Genomic DNA, 17,780 nt, shown 5'->3' with positions numbered 1-17,780 from the left:
GTGACATGCACACACACACACACACACACACACACACACACACACACACACACACACACACACACACACACACACACACACACACACACATACACGTGCGATGTTTTGGAGGCTGATTCACCTTTGTTTCACATTTTGCATGGGGATCTTGATTGTTGCGTCATTGTCAAACGCATAGTTTTCCACTGCCCCCTCCAAATTCCACTCGGCATCCTGGGAAATGGGGCAGAAAAGGCTGCTGGACTGCGAGTCGCATGGTAGTGTATTTACAAAGTGAGGTATGGTCATGTGGTATGTCTGGTCACATGGGGGGGGGGCGCACTCACTTTTTTCTCCTTCTTATTATCATCATCCTTCTTTTTCTTGCTCTCCGGTATGAGGTCGTCCAGCCAGCTCAGCTCTCGTTTGCTGAAGCCGAAGTCCAGAAGCTTCCGGATAAACACCAATGCCAGAACCTGCGGAGCACAGTGTGAGGTGACCGTATTCCATTGGCGCGCGACCCGGCTTTTATCTCACCATCATCGGGAAAACGACGGCGATAGCGGAGGTTTTGATGAGCCACAGGGCAATCAGGCAGGCGAGCTGCACAGCGGTGAAGGCATGGACCTTCCTCAACGGCACGTAGCGAAGGTAAATAAGGTCCGGCTGATGCTTGGGCGCCATGGCGAACAGTTGGATGCGGTCAAAGAGCTGCACAAGACCAACAGGAGAGATTAGGGATGGGTTGTTCTACTCTGTAGTTAAAAAAAACTAATGAAAGAACTAAAATTGAAATTGAAAAATCATTTACAATGTCAAAAAAAAAATACCTGTGCAACTCTACGCAAGGAAAGAGCAAGAGAGAACCGGAGGAGGTGCGGTGTCAGCTCTGCGAGAGACGGACTAAGAAACGCACCTGAATGCCTTTGAGTGAGGACACGCCCATGTAGAGGAAGACGCCATACAGGACGGGCATCGGGATAAACTGAGGACAAGAAAATGAGCAAGTAAAAACGGCCAAGGTACCTGAAACTTCAGCTCAGATGGACGGCGCACTTGCTCACCTTAAGGATGGACGTCATGAAGACGGAGAAGCCCATGAGGAGGAAGATCATGAAGCCGGTGACGCGCTGCTCCCGGACGCCCAGGAACTTGGGCTGCTCGCCCGGGGCCGCGCATGTCGACTCCAGCTTCAGGCTGTTGACGTGCGTGATGGAGAGAACAGTCGCCGCCACGAACCACGGCAGGCCCATGATGGAGCACACAGCTATCATCAGCGACACCAACAGCAGGTCCAGATGGTAGCCGCAGCCTTTCTGCAGGAAGCACGCGCCCACCGGGGGGTTAACCGGCGGACATGCTGGCTAAGGGTTGTAAAATTTGGGGAATTTTCAATGTTGGAAACCTGCCATTGGAATCAATGGGAATTTATGGAAGGTTGGCCCGTAACGCATTTATCCCATTTATCATAATCAAGAAGAATTTAACTTGGGTTCATGATTGTTTACATACGAGACGCATGGTGTTGATGCTTTATGATCCTCTCCATTTTAATGATCCTCTTCCATCATCTTACATAGCCAGTTACAAACCTTTTTAAGTGGGTGTCAATTACTCGCAGATTCTGGCTATTTTGCCGCAAGTCTCAGTCCCAATCCCCCCTCGAACGGCAGGTTCACTATATTTCCAAATTCCCGAAGCTTAACTTCCCATGAAAATTTACTGGAAATGTTCGGCCCCCTTTGCAGCCCTAAGCGCTGGCATGGTGACGTTCGGGCCCCACCGTCAGCTTGTTTTCCTTCCTGTTGACGATGACTGCGGTGATCTGCTGGTCCATGAAGATAAGGATGGTGCAGAGCAGAGCGGGAATGCCGGCGGCCAACAGCGTCCACCAGGGGTTGGGACCCAGTGGCGAGATGAGCCAACCACGGTTGGCGGAGGTGGGCTGAGACACACCACATCACAAATTACTGATTAATAGAGTATCAAATTTTGTGTTCCCCACATTGTGGGTATCAGCAGCAGAATCTGCAGTTCTTTGAATTTGTCTCCTCAAAATACCTCAGCTTGGTTATCTTGCACAGCTATGCCTCCTGAAAACAAAATTTCCACCCTTTTTTCCCCACCATGACCGTGTCCTCATAAATCAGAAAATTTGTTATTTCTGGCATCGCAATTTTCTGGGAGGGGAGGACGTTAACACTGATTGTCATTTTCGCTGTTGTTCATTTTTTTACATGTTAGCCAGTCACGTTAGCCACCCTGCGCCCACAGTCTGGAATTCTGCATTACCTGGAAGCGATCCGGGACACTGAGCTTGGGAGACGGAATTCCCACCAAATAATCCATCAGCACCATGAACATAATGGTCAGGAAAACAGCAAAGTCACTGATGGTCGATCGCACCTGTACGTCAAAAAACCTTTGAATTTTCATTGCTATAATGCGTAGTGTAGATTGTCAGTCATCCAAGTCATGGTACTTTGCAAAAGTTGAATGGAGGCCACTGGACTCTTCTTGGTTGTTGAAAACATTTTACCTTTCATCCAAAAAGCCTCTTAAATTAAAAAAAATCTTAGCTGTGGAAGCCTGTAGATGACAGGAAGTGAAACCCACCTTGGTGGGGAAGAATCTCTTGTTCTTGAAGCCTTTGAGGTAGGTAGACAATAAAAAGGTTGTGAAGAAGAGAATGATGGACCAGAACAGGACGTCGGGGACGAAGGGACCGTCGTGGCCGCAAGCCGAGCCCACGAACTCACCGCGCAGTGTCTGACAGCGCTGTAAGAGAAAGAGAAGCTCGGCTGGGGTTCTCCTTGTGTTTCTCAATTCTGCATTAAGTGCACATGAGATGCTCCAGAGGATTTGCGTCACCTCACCTGTACACTAAGCTGTTCCCACGGGATGCTGGCCGACGAGTTGTAGCCCCAGCGCCTCCAAATTTGAAGTATCTCAGCGGAGGCGTTGGTGGGTTGAGAACATTTGCACCTGCAGCCCAAGCAGAAGAAGCCAGTATGAGAACTTCCAACTGCAAAGTGGAGTCGTTGGGATAGGGTGATTATGGAATTAAAAAAAAAAAAAAATCAGATTTCCGTCTTTGATAGATTTTTACAATTTGTGGACGAACTGAGCATTTATTTGATATCCTCAATATCCATTTTAAGGTTCATGTTAGGGTTGCTAAGATAATTCAGTGCATGGTAGGCGCTCTCGTAGAACACCTGAGTCTTAGTCATGCTTTAAATGACTAAAATCAAGCAAAACCAAAAAAGCAAAACTAAAAATAACAAAATCGATAAATCTCCCCGGCCTAGGTAGGATTGCTTGTGTTGATCTCAGGCGTCTAACTTACGTGTAGAAGGTCAGATTGTCCAGGTTGTTGGCATTGTTGACTGGGAAGATGTGCCCCAGGTGCAGCAGTTTCTCCAGGGCCTCGTAGATGAAGATGAAGCAGATGAGGGCCGCGAAAGCCTCCTCGGTGAAGCGTGTGATGTAGCAAACCAGGGAGCTGGCGTCGGTCGCCACCAGCAGCAGGCACATGAAGGCAGTCCACAGCCCGATGCTGGTCCGCAGCGACAGGTAGCACAGGCCGTAGTCACTGAGGAGGATATTTGGAAGAATACCTTGTAGCCCTTTTCACACTGCACTTAGCACGCAGGACGCGATTGCCGAACCCATTTATTGTGTATGTGGTGAGGGGCACCCCAGAATGGAGACTTGCTGGGCGGCACGGCAGGAGGACGGATGTCTGCTGCGACGGTGAGGCCCCTCAAATTAAAAAAATATTCTAGTCTCACGAACGAGATTATACAATCCGAATTCTCGCTGAGCTATTAGTAAAGGATGCATCATTCTCCTCCTGAGCATGAGCAAAGCCAGGACTTTCTGAAGCAAGGATGAAAAATACATGTCATTGTCAAAAGGTACTTCTCATCTAAACCAGCGGGAAAAAAAATCTCTGTGTTCACTTCCTGGTAGGCTAACACGTCAGCATTCCCACGAAAAGGGGGAAAAGCAGCCAAACACACAAAAATTTTAAAAAAAGGAAACATTTACACAGAGCTTGGAGGAGATGCTAAATGCCCAATGAAGCGCCATACATGGCCACGTACAATGGGAATCGGGATGGAAGAGGGTCTCCAAGTGATCTCAACTTTATATCAAATAAACTTAACTTTATCTTCCACCATGTCAAGGACTATCAGGACACCTCTTGTGCAATGCAAATCAATAGAATGAAGAGTCGATTAGCGGAGAATCAAGTCAGCTGTGGTCATACCCACAACGGCACAAAACGCCATTAAAAAAAAAAAAAAAAGTACCATGCAACACCCACCACCCTCCACGCGTACAGCTCTGCAAAAATGCAGACTTGCACTGGGCACAAAAAGAGAACCCAAGGTATTGAATGTTACACTCTGGTTGTGGCTTCTGAGATCGATTTACACATCTGTAGATGATATGATGTATTAAAAAAAAAGAAAAAAAAAAGATACTCCAATGAGATAGAGGAAAAGTCAACCATGGTTGAGATCTCGAGTGATATCTCGAGAAAAGATCTAAATCAGAAATGAGCAAAAATAAATAAAGCAGCGAAAACTGGCACAGCAGTGACATGGAGGGACGTGAACTAGGGAGCATTACCGACAATATTCCTCATTGACTGTAGCCACATTTGATTCGAAGGCAAGCAATGAAAATGCAGGTCAGATGGCCTGAGTGACAGGGGCTTTTGACCCAATGTGCTGGATGCAAGTCAGAAAGTTCATTGTCTAAGTTTGTTGTTTGCAATCAATGACCCTAACCTTCACCTGAAAGTTCTTCATACTCAAACAACTAGTAGTAAATTTCTGATGACCTGGACCCTGACCGCATCAATACTTCCATGGAAGGTCCCGATGGCACCCTGTTTTTGTCCAGTACGTTGTTACATCATCGAAATATGATCGCAAATGTCTCTTATCAAAGTCAATATTGACGAGTCAAACGCCGCCGGTGCAAAGAACGCGGGCTGTCTCCCTACAAAAGTCACCCACACCACCATCTCAACCCTGCTCCGCCGTCATGTTTGTACGTGTCGCAGTTGTGCTTTTGTTCACGGTGGTGGTGGTGGTGCGGTGCGGCCCGGCTCAGTCGCTGGTCCGCCAGGCCGAGCTGGACCGCATACGGGCAGCTATGGAGGACCTCAAGTCCGAAAGACAAGGTGACGATGACACTCACAAGTTGCTGTAGTAACACATTGCTTACTGAGTAGCCCGCACATGCTGAGCGTGACTTGTGTGTCTCTGTGGAAACAGCCATGATGCATCGTCTGGAGAGGGCTGAGAAGGAGCTGAGCACGGTCCGAGGTGAGCCCAGTTCTGAAATAAATTCATGCTGCCTTCCCAGTACAGAAAATTCAGATAAAGAGAGTATTCGTCCTGTGACGGAAATTAAATAATGGCGCGTCAAATATAATCACTTTAGACGCAAAGGGGCTTGGCCAGTGAGTATCGGGTATTAAGCTTCACCGTCACACTGGCGTCCATATAAACCCAAAACTTGAACCCCCACTTGAACAGAAACTCCAAAGATTGCCTTTGCTGCCTCTCTGGGGGGAAACGGCGCCCAGAAGACGACGTCCGGAAACAGAGATCTGATCTACAGGGATGTCCTAACCAATGTCGGCGGGGCTTACAACGCAGAGACGGGTAACCTTGCACTTCCACTTCCACGAGTCATCATGATGCTCAACGATGTCATCCGTGCTCCCTAAAGGCGAGTTCACTGCACCCATTCGCGGCGTCTACTACGTCCGTTTCACCACCAACGCGCCCACCGACTTCACCATGAGCGCCGTGATGTACAAGAACAACGCCGAGATCCAACTCATCACCCACGAGCAGCCGTCCGGGCAAGGCAGCGACACGGCATCCAACGGCGCCGCCCTGCTGCTGGAGAAGGGAGACAAACTGAAGATGGTGCTGTGGCACAACACGCAGATCTGGGACAACAGCAACCACCACAGCACCTTCAGTGGATTCCTGGTTTTCCCACTGTATGTCAAGCCGTTTGAGAATGTATTCGATATCTTTAAGTGTACTGGTCGGGATTTTTGTGAAAAAAATAACATCCTAAAGATGAGCTGCTTTTGCATGTTGCCTCTGAAGAACCGATGGAGCTCCGATGGAATTTGACATTGAGTCGCAGATTCAAAGCCTCCAGGCTTCGATGACGCAGCTCCAAGTGGAAAACACAGGTACGTTTTAGTTTCTTTTTTTTCCAACACATACTAGTGCTGTTTGAAGTGGAAGTAATCATTTTGTGTCGGCAGAACTCAAAGAACGAATGGAGACCACCGAAACGGAGCTGAGGAATATGAGAAGTCAGTGTTGAATACTCGGTTCATTATGCTTTGTTAAAAAGATCCCCTAATGAGTGGTGTTTTTTGTCGCTTTGCCGTAGATGTGCCAAAGGTGGCGTTTGCGGCCTCTCTCGGGGGTAACGGCCTCCAGAAGACCACGTCCGGAATGAAGAAACTCCTCTTCAAGGACGTCCTCACCAATGTTGGTGAGGCGTACAATCCGGAGACAGGTCAGCAGTCACGTCCCTCCATTTTATTCCTGTCAGCAGCCCTTGGTCAGGACTTATGGGGCATTTCTAGGGGGGAGTTTTTTTCCCCCTGAAATTTTATTCACTTCCCAACAGGCTATTTGCTTCATTTTCGCGCTCTGTCTTGTGAACATGGTCATACAGGCAAATGTAGAGCTTTGCCACCATTTTGTGGCATCTTAGTGCCAAGGAACTATATTGAAGTGAATTGAGGAGCTTCGTTTTGACAAAGTACTGCTTTTCTGCTGGCATCTCAGGCCCAAAGAACTATGTTGAGGTGTGTTGAGTTACATTTAGACAAAAGTAATGGCTGGCTGGTATGAAGAAATTCCATTGACGTAAGTTGAGGAGCATCTCTGTCGGGATTTTTTTGTCGGTCGGCACAGCATCATTGACGAATGGACTGCCACTGATTCCTGTGAACATGTTTCCCCTGCTTGCTTACCTCCCCCAGGTTATTTCACGGCGCCCGTACGCGGGGTCTACTACATCCGCTTCACCGCCAACGCACCCACCGACTTCACCATGAGCGCCGTGCTGTATAAGAACGACGCCAGCGTGCAGCTTATCACCCACGAGCAACCGTCAGGCGAGGGCAGCGACACGGCGTCTAACGGCGCCACCCTGCTGCTGGAGAAGGGCGACAAGCTCTCGCTGCATCTGTGGCACAACACGCAGATCTGGGACAACAGCAACCACCACAGCACCTTCAGCGGATTCCTGCTCTTCACCCAGTGAGCGTCACACCAGGCCTCCTTTGCAGACCCACAAAATATTCAATAAAATTCCATAAAAATTGATCTTCTGTGTTTGGCTTTGAACTTCTTGTTGTGGGAATGCTTTTGAGGATATTATTATGATTATTATCATCCCACCAAAAACTCGCTGCAAAGTAATGGCGTTTGGTGTTTGGAAATAGTGCAATGGCGCGAATGCCACAAATAAACAACTAACACTGCCCTTCATGCTAACACCGCAAACATCTGACCAAGGTTTTAAATCCTGCATATAATTTTTTCAATTTTGTGGGGCCTCCAGCTCTGGATGTAATTAGGTGGCATACATAATGAAGTGACTCCTGATTAGAAAATCTTATCAAAGCACAGGTTTCCATAAACATTACAAAGCATTTCATCCATTACAAAACTGAAGTGAGCCAATAATCCACCCGGCAAGAACAACAGAAGAGCCATCGGGATCATGTCGTCTCAAACGTGAACGACTACAAATGGGCAGGGGCGATTCAACCCAACTCACTTCCCAAAATGTCACCCGGACCAGACTCACCAGCAGAACTTGAAGAGGATCTTCTCAAAAACCAGGACGGGCCCGGTGCTGCCCAAGATGGTGAGAGGCTGACCCGCAAACAAAGAGTAGGTCACGCCCGTCAGGGATGCCCCAAACAGAGATTCAATGGCGCTCTGCAACAGACACAAAGAATGTCTCGGAATGATGACGTCACTTCCGGCTTCTCCATAAGGAAACCCTTGATATGGACCGCTATGTACTGCGTCTGTGGTTCTTACGATGTTTCCTTGGGTGGCTTCTCCCAGCAGGCCTCCGAAGGTGATGACGGGCGACATGCAAGCGCAGTAGAGGAAGAGGATGGATGCCAAACACTGCAGGCTGAGGCCATCTGTCAGGTCACTGAGTAGAAAAGGTGCCTTTCTCTGGATGTCCTTGAACAGACCGCCAAACAGCCTGACACATACAGACACACCACACTCAGAAAGCCATTTGAGTTTTGTTTAAATATATTTTACGTTTGAAGATAATAGCTGAAAACATATGAAAAGACTGAGTACGATGTAGTACGAAGCTTTTTTTTTTGCCATTTCAATGTTCTCAATTTTTCGGTGGCATGGCTAACATTGGCACTTTTGGAGTGAGCATGAGTTTCCCTTCCACACAATATGCAAATGTAAGCGCCTTTGTTCAGCTCAGCGGCCATCCAAAAATTGAGTTAATGGAGTAACCGAACTGTTTTAGAGTGTAGCAAGACCTTGAGATGCAGATGGAATAAATGCTCAAAAAATGACGAGTACATGGACCTTGAGTTGGCTCTCAAGTCTATGGGAGAAATGTTAAGACGGCTTTCTACACAAGCTAGCAAAATGTGGCTAACATCAAAAAGCGCTAACCTTCCCGTCCTCCGCAACTCTGGGCCAATGTCATGCTCTGCCCCCTTGATGATGTCAGAGATATGGATGGAGCCATTTGGGGCAGAAGGGATCTTCCGCTTCTCCTGCAGAGACAGTGTTAGAGTTGTTAGCTTTAGCATTTTACCTATTAGCCACTTAACCTACCCCAAAACTTTCATTTGAAACCCGAACAATGGTTTGAAACCTTGCTTTGAAATCAGAACCCTGGTTGGAACAATACTTTAAAACCTTGACCCTTGCTTAAAATGCGAACTTTGACTTAAAGCCCTACTTAGAAGCCCTAACCCTAGCTTGGAAGCATAAAACTTCTTTGACACCCTACTTTGAAACCCTAACCCTGGCTTGAAACCCTCATTTGAAACCACAACACTTGTTTGAAATCTTAATTTTGTTTTAAATTCTTCCTAACTCTAACTATGGTATCAAATATTACCCCCATTCGTAAAACAGTTATCATTGTTAGCATTAGCATTTAGCCAGTGTGTCCACGAACCTGAGAGGGTACGTTCTTGGGCGGTTCGATGCGGATGCTGGGGTCCCACTCACCCGGCGGGAGCACAGTCACTTGATCCAGGAACTCGTCCAGTCCTGACAGCAGGTCTTTGTGATCCTTGGCCTTGTACGCCACATCGTGGAAGATCTTGGACAGGGCCACACAAACATTTTAAAGACTGCACATAACTCACATGAGATTCTTACCTCGCACCTCGTCTGTCATCAGTGTGGCCATGGAGCGTCCGATCTCATGGTATTGCGGACCTTTTCCGAACGGACCAAGTAGGAGGAAGAGGAACCTGATCGGCGGAGGTTAAAGTGACAATTGTAGTACCTTCGAGATTTACTGGAAGCAAGTTCCTTGGCAAAAATCCAGCAAATTGAGTCAAATTATCACTTGGGCAAAGAAAGTCTAAAATCATACAATCTTTGTAAGACACACAAAAAAGCGTAATTACACCAATAAAAGTTAAATGGACAATTGAGCGGATTAAATAAAAGTTATTTAGTTATTTCCAATATGGTTATCTCATATTTCTTCATAAATAGATCCTAATGGCCCACCCCCACGCTGTCTGTTATTTTTATGCATTATTAACCAATTTAAAGTGTTGAAAATAGCGTGACAACACATCTATTAACTTTCTTGAATGTGCAATTGTCTGACAAATGTGGTAAAACTCCGCCTCTTCCCTCACTGTGCAGGAGCTCTGTGGTGAAATGGTGTTACAAGTTCTATGCATTCTGCGATTGGCTGGCAACCAGTTCAGGGTGTCCCCCGCCAACTGCCCGAAGACAGCTGGCATAGGCTCCAGCACACCCCGCGACCCTCGAGAAGATAAAGCGGATCAGAAAATGGATGGATGGATAGAGTTCTATGAATTCCGATGTGAAAGGTTGTGTCCTGATATGCGAGTCAAGTTGAGTCTTTCAGATGTTTTTAAACAAGGAAGTCCTAAAATTGGCGACTTGAGTCATGTGACCTTCCACCTAGGAGGAGAGGGAGCTCACCTGGTGGGTACGGGAACTTGGGTGAGTCCGGAAAGGAGCACGGCGGGCGCCAGGCGAACAAAAGCAACAATGGGCTTTTCTAGGAAGTCCACTTGCCCCACCAACACGTTGGAGGCTTCGGCACCAGGAGGAATCTTCTTCATGAAGTTCATGTCCACCTGAATCGTACGGGACAGGCTGCAGTGAACACCCAGTGGAAACCCTGCATGTTTGCCTTTTGCCAACTTGTTTATAGATTATTTTTAAAACTGCCCTTCTTCGGCCGCAAACACTCACCTATTCGCTGTTTTTGCACTGAGGCCAAAGCAATGAAAAGTGTTGCTTTGGTGCTACTGTACGGCATCCAAGTGACGAGAAACTATGTTAAAGTGAGTTGAGGAGCTTAATTTTGACCATGGATAGACAAACAGACAAATGGGCCAGGCGAATAGCCACGGATAAAAAAAATAAAAATGTGTAAAATATTTGAAGTCGTTTCTTTTAAATTTGTTAACGTTAAATGTACAGTATAAGTAAAATTGCTTATTTTGCATATACAGTGGATACTATTCGTGAGGGATAGGGACAGGGCAAATATAGTGAAGTGAGTTGAGGAGTTTCATTTCTATAAAAGTTGTGCCCCTGCCCCGCCAACTGGAGGTAATTCTAAACCTTTTCAGGTGTGGGGTTGGTGTCACTTTCCAGCTGATTTATGGGGTTCACTGAAGACGCAAAGAGGTGTTTCACCTTGCTGAAGTCCACCCCGCTGCTTTCACGACTCACTGCGGTGACGCCACCTTCCGCACCCTTGCTGGCGTCCAGGTTCCCAGGAGCCGACTGAGGGGATGCCAGAAGACCTGCTGGAGCACGAAGAGGCTTCACATCACGTTAGCTGGCCGTCATCAAGTTGTTGCCACTTCCTGTTTATTTAGATTCTTCGGACTTGAAGGCGTTTATGGCATTTCAAATCAGACAATATCATTAAGCTAGCAGACTTACCTTATGACATGGCATGTTGGTGTTTAGATATAATAGTGTAATTCTTAATTCTGCCTTGTATTATGTGTCATTTGACAGTACACTTCAACTGGCCGTGACAAATAAATGGCTTGAAGCTAGCAGACTTTGCTCTTATTTGGAGAACGATGCTAGGGAGAGAGTCTTTTATTTTCATTTCCTCTGTGATGTTATACGACTGTCTCCCATTTTTGGGCAGCTTCAGAATGAGAACAGGCACTGTGGAATATTTTTTTTTAATATTTTAAAAAGTTTAAGTGTGTTTTAATAAGTTTTGTGTTTATGTAATGTGTTTAAAGCATGTGGGATGGACAAAAATATTGGAGAAAAAAAAATTTGTGAAATTTTGTTTAAAAATAATACAGCCACTCACTATTTTGTCCCAGCAGATGAGGGTCAGAATACTTCTTGCCAATGTCAGCGAGGGATCGCACCAGTGGGATGCGCTTGCTCAGCCTCTTCTCATTCTGATGGTGGTGGCGCTTCAAGATGGCTTCCCTCACCTTGTCTTCGACATGCTGGTCCAGCTGACCGGACGCCAGCATGCTGTCAATCACCATGTCTGAAAAATATCATACGTTGTTCTTCAATCTTTCTCACCAGCAACTAGTGGGTTGTGATGTGAGGCAATGGAGGAAAAACACGAAGCCACTTTAGAGCAGCACGTTGCTGGTGGGATTTTTTCCATTCACCGGAGACTTAGGATGGATATATTTTTGCTATTCAAACACGTAGTTATGCGTTGGCATATAAGATAAGATAAGATAAGATAAGAAAACCTTTATTAGTCTCGCAATGGAGAAATTCACAATTCACAGCAGCAAAGTTATGAATGGATGGATGGAATGAAAGTTATGAAAGATGCTACCCAAAGTAGCATCCATTTTTCCATGTTGTAGTTGAGCTACTTGTTTGGCAGTTGACAGTTGGTGAGTGGGATGTGATTTCGGTGCATTACTGTCGTACAGTATAATGAGAGTGTGGGTACTTCTGCCACTTCTGTGTGCAGGTGTCGCGACGGCGTGCTGACCTGCGATCTGCTCAATGCCGTTGGCGCGCATGTCGAGAACCACGGTGCCGTTCATGATGCACGAGCGCAGCTCAAACAGGCTGTGCAGCGACAGGGTGGCCACATAAGGTTTACTCCAACGCTCGCCGCCGTCCTCCACATCCTCCTCAAACTTCAACCACCTGCCCGCCCGCCCGCGTGCACACGCACACGCGCACGCGCACACGCACACATACACCCATGCACACACATAACACAAACCCATGCTATAGGAGATGCCTCATTCAAGATGGCACGCGGCAATAGAAAGCGGCGTTGCTGCATCCTTGCCTTGCCGTTTCTTTCCATTCCAAGACTTCTCCATCTCTGAAAGCCAGCTCGTCCAGCTCAGTGAAGAGTTGGTGAGGGACATGTTCTTCGTCGTCATCCTCCATGCCTAAGATGAACTGTACCCTCTGTGAGGGCGTATCTAGTTTTTTTTTGGATCCACATCACACACACCAAAGAAAAAAAAAACGACAATTAGTCGTGTCAATCTCATTTTTTTGTCATGGCCCACATTGGTGGCCCGGTTTCCATCTAAGGGCCAATATGATTGTGAAATCTAATGAATGTTACACCTCTACGTACACCAAATGATGGATAACTAGTCTTGAAATCAGAAGTCAAGGATCATGGTTTGTGCAACGATTGATGAAGTTACGGTAAAAATAAACAATAACAAAAAAAACACAAAACAAAAAAAACCCTGCTTGCAATATCACTACATTACTTATTACAGATGACGATTTGAAAATTTGGTTGAGGTGTTAGCTGGAATCACGGAACTTGATGCAAATGATTTGCTTTTGCGGGCCACACAAAATGATGTGGTGGGCCGGATTTGGCCACCGCACCTTGAACTTGACACCTGTGTCTTGCACAAGAAACATACACACCATAAAAATTCAATCATCACCCCCCCCCCCAAAAAAAAACACACAAAACACAACAAAACAAAAACAAATGCGGGAATAAATGCTGTCATTCATTTTCATGTTAGCAAAGGAGGAGTTTCTTTTGAAAAAAAAATTGCTAATATCGTCTAGGCCTACCATAAGAAGGCGAGTCGGAGGCATCCTCATGCGGGCGATGCTGCCTCCGCCGCTCATGTCTGTGCCCTCGGTGGCGGTGGCGCCGTCGGTTCTCTCGGCCCAAAGGCACGTGGATGCCAACGTACAGCGCCCTGTGACCTGACCCCCAAACACGCCTGACGTGTCAAAATGCTATCCTTCGTCCTTCATGAGAACAACACACCCGTCACTCACTCTCCAGCTCCTCCGCCTCAAAATTGGTGTAAAGTGTGGAGCTTGTGTTTCCTCGGTCCAGCACTGCATCCTCCAGCTGCAAACATCCACACACACAAACACACTCAATGATTATACGAGGATCAAGTTGAGGAGTTTAAAAAAAACTTTAATTTTTCTTTTCTGAAAGAGGCTTTTTCCGTGAAACCAGTCCATGCATGATGCAAAAAAAGATGCAGGTGTAAATGATGGACAACACAAATTGTTCTGTGAGGGCTGAATGGGAGGAACTCATAAACAACAGCAGTGGTCGAAAAGAGAAGAAAAGCAACATCCGTCACGTTGGATAGTATCACGGCATCACCACAGCGACCACCTCAGCCGCAACACTTCAAAGCCTTGACCTTGACCACCCGTGACGAGACCGACAGGATGTCAGGAACTTGTGAGGAACGTTGAACTCCTTCTAGGCTCCTTTAATGATCCCACAGGCAAAGGATGGTGACAAACTTTTTCCATTAGACAGCATTATGAATAATTAAAGCTCAAAATAGCATATTTCCGTGTTTGTATTTATATAATTTTTTTTTTACTTACCGTAAATCAGTTAAATCTGTACTGCTACTTTTGCAAGTATTTTTTTCCACAAGTAGTTGTACTTATACTTAAGTACAGTGCATAAATACGTTTGTCATCTTTGCTATTCAATGATGTCTAATGGTTAAAGTCCCTACCAACGTCCATTCAATAATTTCTGTAACAGACGGATGCTTCAGCATAACCAAATGATGAAAATGACCGCTTGGTGACGATGTAATATCGAAAGTAAGGTCGATGTGATGCAAGCCGAATGTCAAATGAGTACGTACAGATGTCGTTTGCGTTCTTACAAGACACGACAATTTCGAGTCGAAGCCGTTTTTTTTAGGTTTTAGAAGTTGCAGTTCTCTTGTAGGACTTCGGAACTACGTGGATGCGCGCGAGACGAGTTCACTTCCTGGAAACAAAGTAAACTTGTCGGACAGTAGACTTTTGTTGTTTAAAGTTAACTAGTATCAAGCGTCTCTTTACAGACATTCTCCTCTCTACACACATGAACTTAGTAGAAGCTTTAGTGAGGGACACTTGAGTACAAGTGCCACCGACTTTGGCGCATCTTCGACGGGATGAGAGAAGCTAGCCGCCGCCAGGCTAGCAAGAAAATAACAGCAACTACTAACTTACTGATGTCAACAGTGGCCTCATCTGCTCGCTCCCGTCTTGTGCCATTTTCAAATTCCACTCTCGGGACGTTCAAGGCTGGTGAAGAAAGGTCCACAAGTTGTACCTTCTCTCCTCCGCTGCCTCAGACTGTACTGTAATAACACCAGCTTCAAGAAACGCCCCCAGGTTCGAGTCTCTCTGCACCACTCACAGCAAATAATCTCATAATGATGGGCGAAAGAAGGAGCCGCAAATGAGATCATTACTGAGTGAGCCATCCATCCATTTTGTTTTCTTTTGTAATGTTCAAGGTGTTCATAGTTAATGAAAACTAATAACAAAAACTATAATTGAGAAAACATTTTTGCTAAGGAAATAAAATTAAAAAGAAAAGGTTTTGAAAAAAGCAAAACGAAACTGAAATTACAGATTACGTTTAAAAACTAATTAAAACTACCGTGAAAATATATGTGTATATTTAAAATGAACTCTTCGGGATTCATTTGTAAAATATATATTTATTTCCGTATTACCGTGCGTCTGTACAAAAGAAACGGAGGTTAAAAAGCTGTTCGACAATTGTTCCACAATACAGTACATAGTCACCTATTTTTCATCTTGCACTCGACTGATACTCCATATATTTAAAAAAAAAATCTTATGATAAATTTGAAAAAACCTACAACGAAGCATTTAAAAAAAATAAAAACTATAAAACCACCTCTAAAAACTAAATAAAACTAACTGCCGGTCAGGGCACACACAGCACTGATACTCCATATATTTAAAAAAAAAATCTTATGCTAAATTTGAAAAAAACTACAACGAAGCATTTAAAAAAATAAAAACTATAAAACTAGCTCTAAAAACTAAATAAAACTAACTGCCGGTCAGGCCGCACACAGTCATGGGAAGCAAAGCCCACACAAGCACTGGGAAAACAGGCAACTAAATCCAAAAAGGAAAGCTGGTGCCCGGATTCAAACCCAGAACCTCAGAACTGTGAGACAGACTTGCGAACCGGCAAACCGCTGTGCTGCCTTATTCATCCAATCACCCTATAATTAGCAATGACAAAGATGTCATAAAATCTTGAATGTACAGCCCCCCTTCCCAAAATCAACAATCGTTGATGTGATGTCAGTGACGGATGCAGTTTGGCTTTTTGAAGAGCTTATCTGTGATTAGCACCTTCATATTAGTGCTCGCCCTGCTGCCATGCTGATGATATCTCTACACACGCGCCATTGTTGTGATCAAAGCTGCTTTACAACCACTCACACTTCATTATAGCACCGCAGCGCAGCATACAATGACCGGCTCGGCTTCAAAGATCAAGTCGAGCAAGCGCCGAGATGTGACCTCTAGTGTGACTCTACACCTACACTGTATGACTAAGTGTGTATAAAGCTACATTAAATAATAATATTACATTCATTATAAATTCATTCAATTTGACTGAAAGAGCTTTGAGCGTCAAAAGAGCTTTAATGGTGATCTTTGCGCATCAAAACGAGCCTTGAGTGTTGTGTTGTAAAATGTTTTTGAAGAGTCAGCTCAACGCCATGTAAATGTCCTGCTTTGACTGACAAATGTACACTTCTGTGTGTTTTTGTTTGTTTGTTTTGGCAAGAACTACACAAACGTTTGAAAGTGGAAGCAAGCACGACAAAAGAGAAGGTAAGACCATAATATGTCTTTTGATGTGTTTTAAACAGGAAGTGTGACAGGAATCAGCATATCAACTTACATTTAAGGGGATATATGACGTAAATGTGACAATTTAATGAATACAGCACTGTGAAGCTGTGATTTTCATGTCTGGCTCTCAGTTTTGAGGTCCATGGTTTGATTCTCGGCTCTGGCATTGCTGTGTAGAATTAGTATGTTCTTTCTGGTGTGAGTTGTTAGCATATTAGCTTCACTGAGGTCAAAGGGACCAGGGAAGGGACCAGGTTGGTATAGTTGATTAGAAATGTGTTGAAACAAATAATAACCCCCCAAAAAATATTTGAATATATTTGAAATAAATATTGAAAAAAAAAGGTAAGTACGGTAGGTAAATTCGCAGTTGCCGAACCACAAGTTTGAGGGGGTCCAAAGTACAGTATGTGTCAGAGGTTTGTGTTCAGAAAAGGACACAAAAGCAAAACTTGGTGACACTATAAGAAGTGTATCGCTGAAAGTGATTGTTTTGACTCCTCAGGATGCTGTCGAAGGGCCATCTATATTCTGCAGTACTGCTCCTTGTGCTGAAGGGGGCAACAAAATCGAGTGAGTCGAAACATGTCGCTTGGGTTTCTATGACAACTCCTCACGGTGAAAAAGTTTGATTTAGAGAGACTCTTCAGTTTCACTTGATCATTGGAGACATGAGAAAAAATTCATTGTAGGACTGGACATTCAATTTCTGCCACTAATACTGTTAATTATTTATGCAACTACAATTTAATAATTTGTAGTGCAGCAGTATCACCTAAAAAAATCTGTGACATTGTGAGATCTCGAGACCACAAAAAAAAAAAAATCAACGTACTTGCCTGAATTAAAACAGACTAAATATTTCTTAGTCCCTGTTCTTCTCGTTGTCAAAAATGGGAAACTACCATAAAACATTGCTTTGAGGAAACAAAAAGAAGGCTATCTTTCTCGTGCATTCTCAAAATAAAAAAAGCGTGCTTGCTTCTGTTTTATTTGTCAATCCCAGTTATATTTACTGTCAACAGCATGTCAATATATACGTGATTATTTGAAGGCAGTCAGCTACATCAGCATGTTTATGAGGTAGCAATTAGCTCCATGATATTGTTGACGTGGGAAAGAAGTTACTCAAGAAGGATATTGACACGTGAAAGCAGTAAGCTCTATGCAAGTTTTCTTAATTGCTCTTGGGGACCCACTAGTGGTCATCTGGCTCTCATTGAGTGCTTGGTTTGCTTACAACTTGGGCCGGCTCTGTTTCCAGGATGCGCAGAAGCACAGATCAGCTCGGGTTTCAACTTCCTGGTGATCTTTCCAGAAAACATGGCCTACTTTTACCCCGAGGAACCT

General features: G+C 44.9%; 2 protein-coding genes and 1 long non-coding RNA gene across 5 annotated transcripts in view; 2 read left to right on the top strand and 1 right to left on the bottom strand.

Annotated features, from left to right (window-relative positions):
• Positions 1–14,945, bottom strand: part of LOC109512178 (sodium bicarbonate cotransporter 3-like) — a 16,695-nt gene extending 1,750 nt beyond the window's left edge. Inside the window, exons 1-23 of one of the 3 annotated variants that reach the window (XM_019863714.1) lie at positions 14,751–14,945; positions 13,548–13,623; positions 13,335–13,472; positions 12,571–12,709; positions 12,262–12,422; positions 11,605–11,793; positions 10,962–11,074; positions 10,236–10,393; positions 9,436–9,523; positions 9,223–9,369; positions 8,709–8,812; positions 8,094–8,268; positions 7,855–7,988; positions 3,329–3,574; positions 2,856–2,964; positions 2,596–2,757; positions 2,272–2,385; positions 1,763–1,924; positions 1,044–1,295; positions 896–964; positions 517–690; positions 323–455; positions 122–213 (exon numbers count right to left, since the gene is read on the bottom strand). In XM_019863714.1, coding sequence (XP_019719273.1) covers positions 167–213; positions 323–455; positions 517–690; positions 896–964; positions 1,044–1,295; positions 1,763–1,924; positions 2,272–2,385; positions 2,596–2,757; positions 2,856–2,964; positions 3,329–3,574; positions 7,855–7,988; positions 8,094–8,268; positions 8,709–8,812; positions 9,223–9,369; positions 9,436–9,523; positions 10,236–10,393; positions 10,962–11,074; positions 11,605–11,793; positions 12,262–12,422; positions 12,571–12,709; positions 13,335–13,472; positions 13,548–13,623; positions 14,751–14,795 — 3,135 coding nt within the window. In that variant the 5' untranslated portion in view covers positions 14,796–14,945 and the 3' untranslated portion in view covers positions 122–166. The remainder of the gene's footprint in view (positions 1–121; positions 214–322; positions 456–516; positions 691–895; positions 965–1,043; positions 1,296–1,762; positions 1,925–2,271; positions 2,386–2,595; positions 2,758–2,855; positions 2,965–3,328; positions 3,575–7,854; positions 7,989–8,093; positions 8,269–8,708; positions 8,813–9,222; positions 9,370–9,435; positions 9,524–10,235; positions 10,394–10,961; positions 11,075–11,604; positions 11,794–12,261; positions 12,423–12,570; positions 12,710–13,334; positions 13,473–13,547; positions 13,624–14,750) is intronic. The other 2 variants (XM_019863712.1, XM_019863713.1) reach the window with 2 other exon arrangements.
• LOC109512179 (uncharacterized) lies at positions 5,016–7,372 on the top strand. The gene is made up of 8 exons (XM_019863715.1): positions 5,016–5,179; positions 5,274–5,324; positions 5,538–5,666; positions 5,734–6,013; positions 6,126–6,214; positions 6,290–6,340; positions 6,421–6,549; positions 7,022–7,372. The coding sequence occupies exons 1-8, from the start codon at positions 5,041–5,043 to the stop codon at positions 7,303–7,305; spliced, it is 1,152 nt and encodes a 383-aa protein (XP_019719274.1). The 5' UTR covers positions 5,016–5,040; the 3' UTR covers positions 7,306–7,372.
• Positions 14,162–17,004, top strand: LOC109512180 (uncharacterized). Its single transcript, XR_002167471.1, has 3 exons — positions 14,162–14,387; positions 16,363–16,409; positions 16,936–17,004. It is a non-coding gene; the product is annotated as an uncharacterized LOC109512180 (long non-coding RNA).
• The last annotated feature ends 776 nt before the right edge of the window (positions 17,005–17,780 follow it).

This window comes from Hippocampus comes, unplaced genomic scaffold (genome assembly GCF_001891065.2).
Source record: "Hippocampus comes isolate QL1 unplaced genomic scaffold, H_comes_QL1_v1.1 scaffold249, whole genome shotgun sequence".
Taxonomy (NCBI): Eukaryota; Metazoa; Chordata; class Actinopteri; order Syngnathiformes; family Syngnathidae; genus Hippocampus; species Hippocampus comes.
Note: the sequence above shows the minus strand (reverse complement) of the source record. Positions and strands in the feature narration are given on the sequence as shown.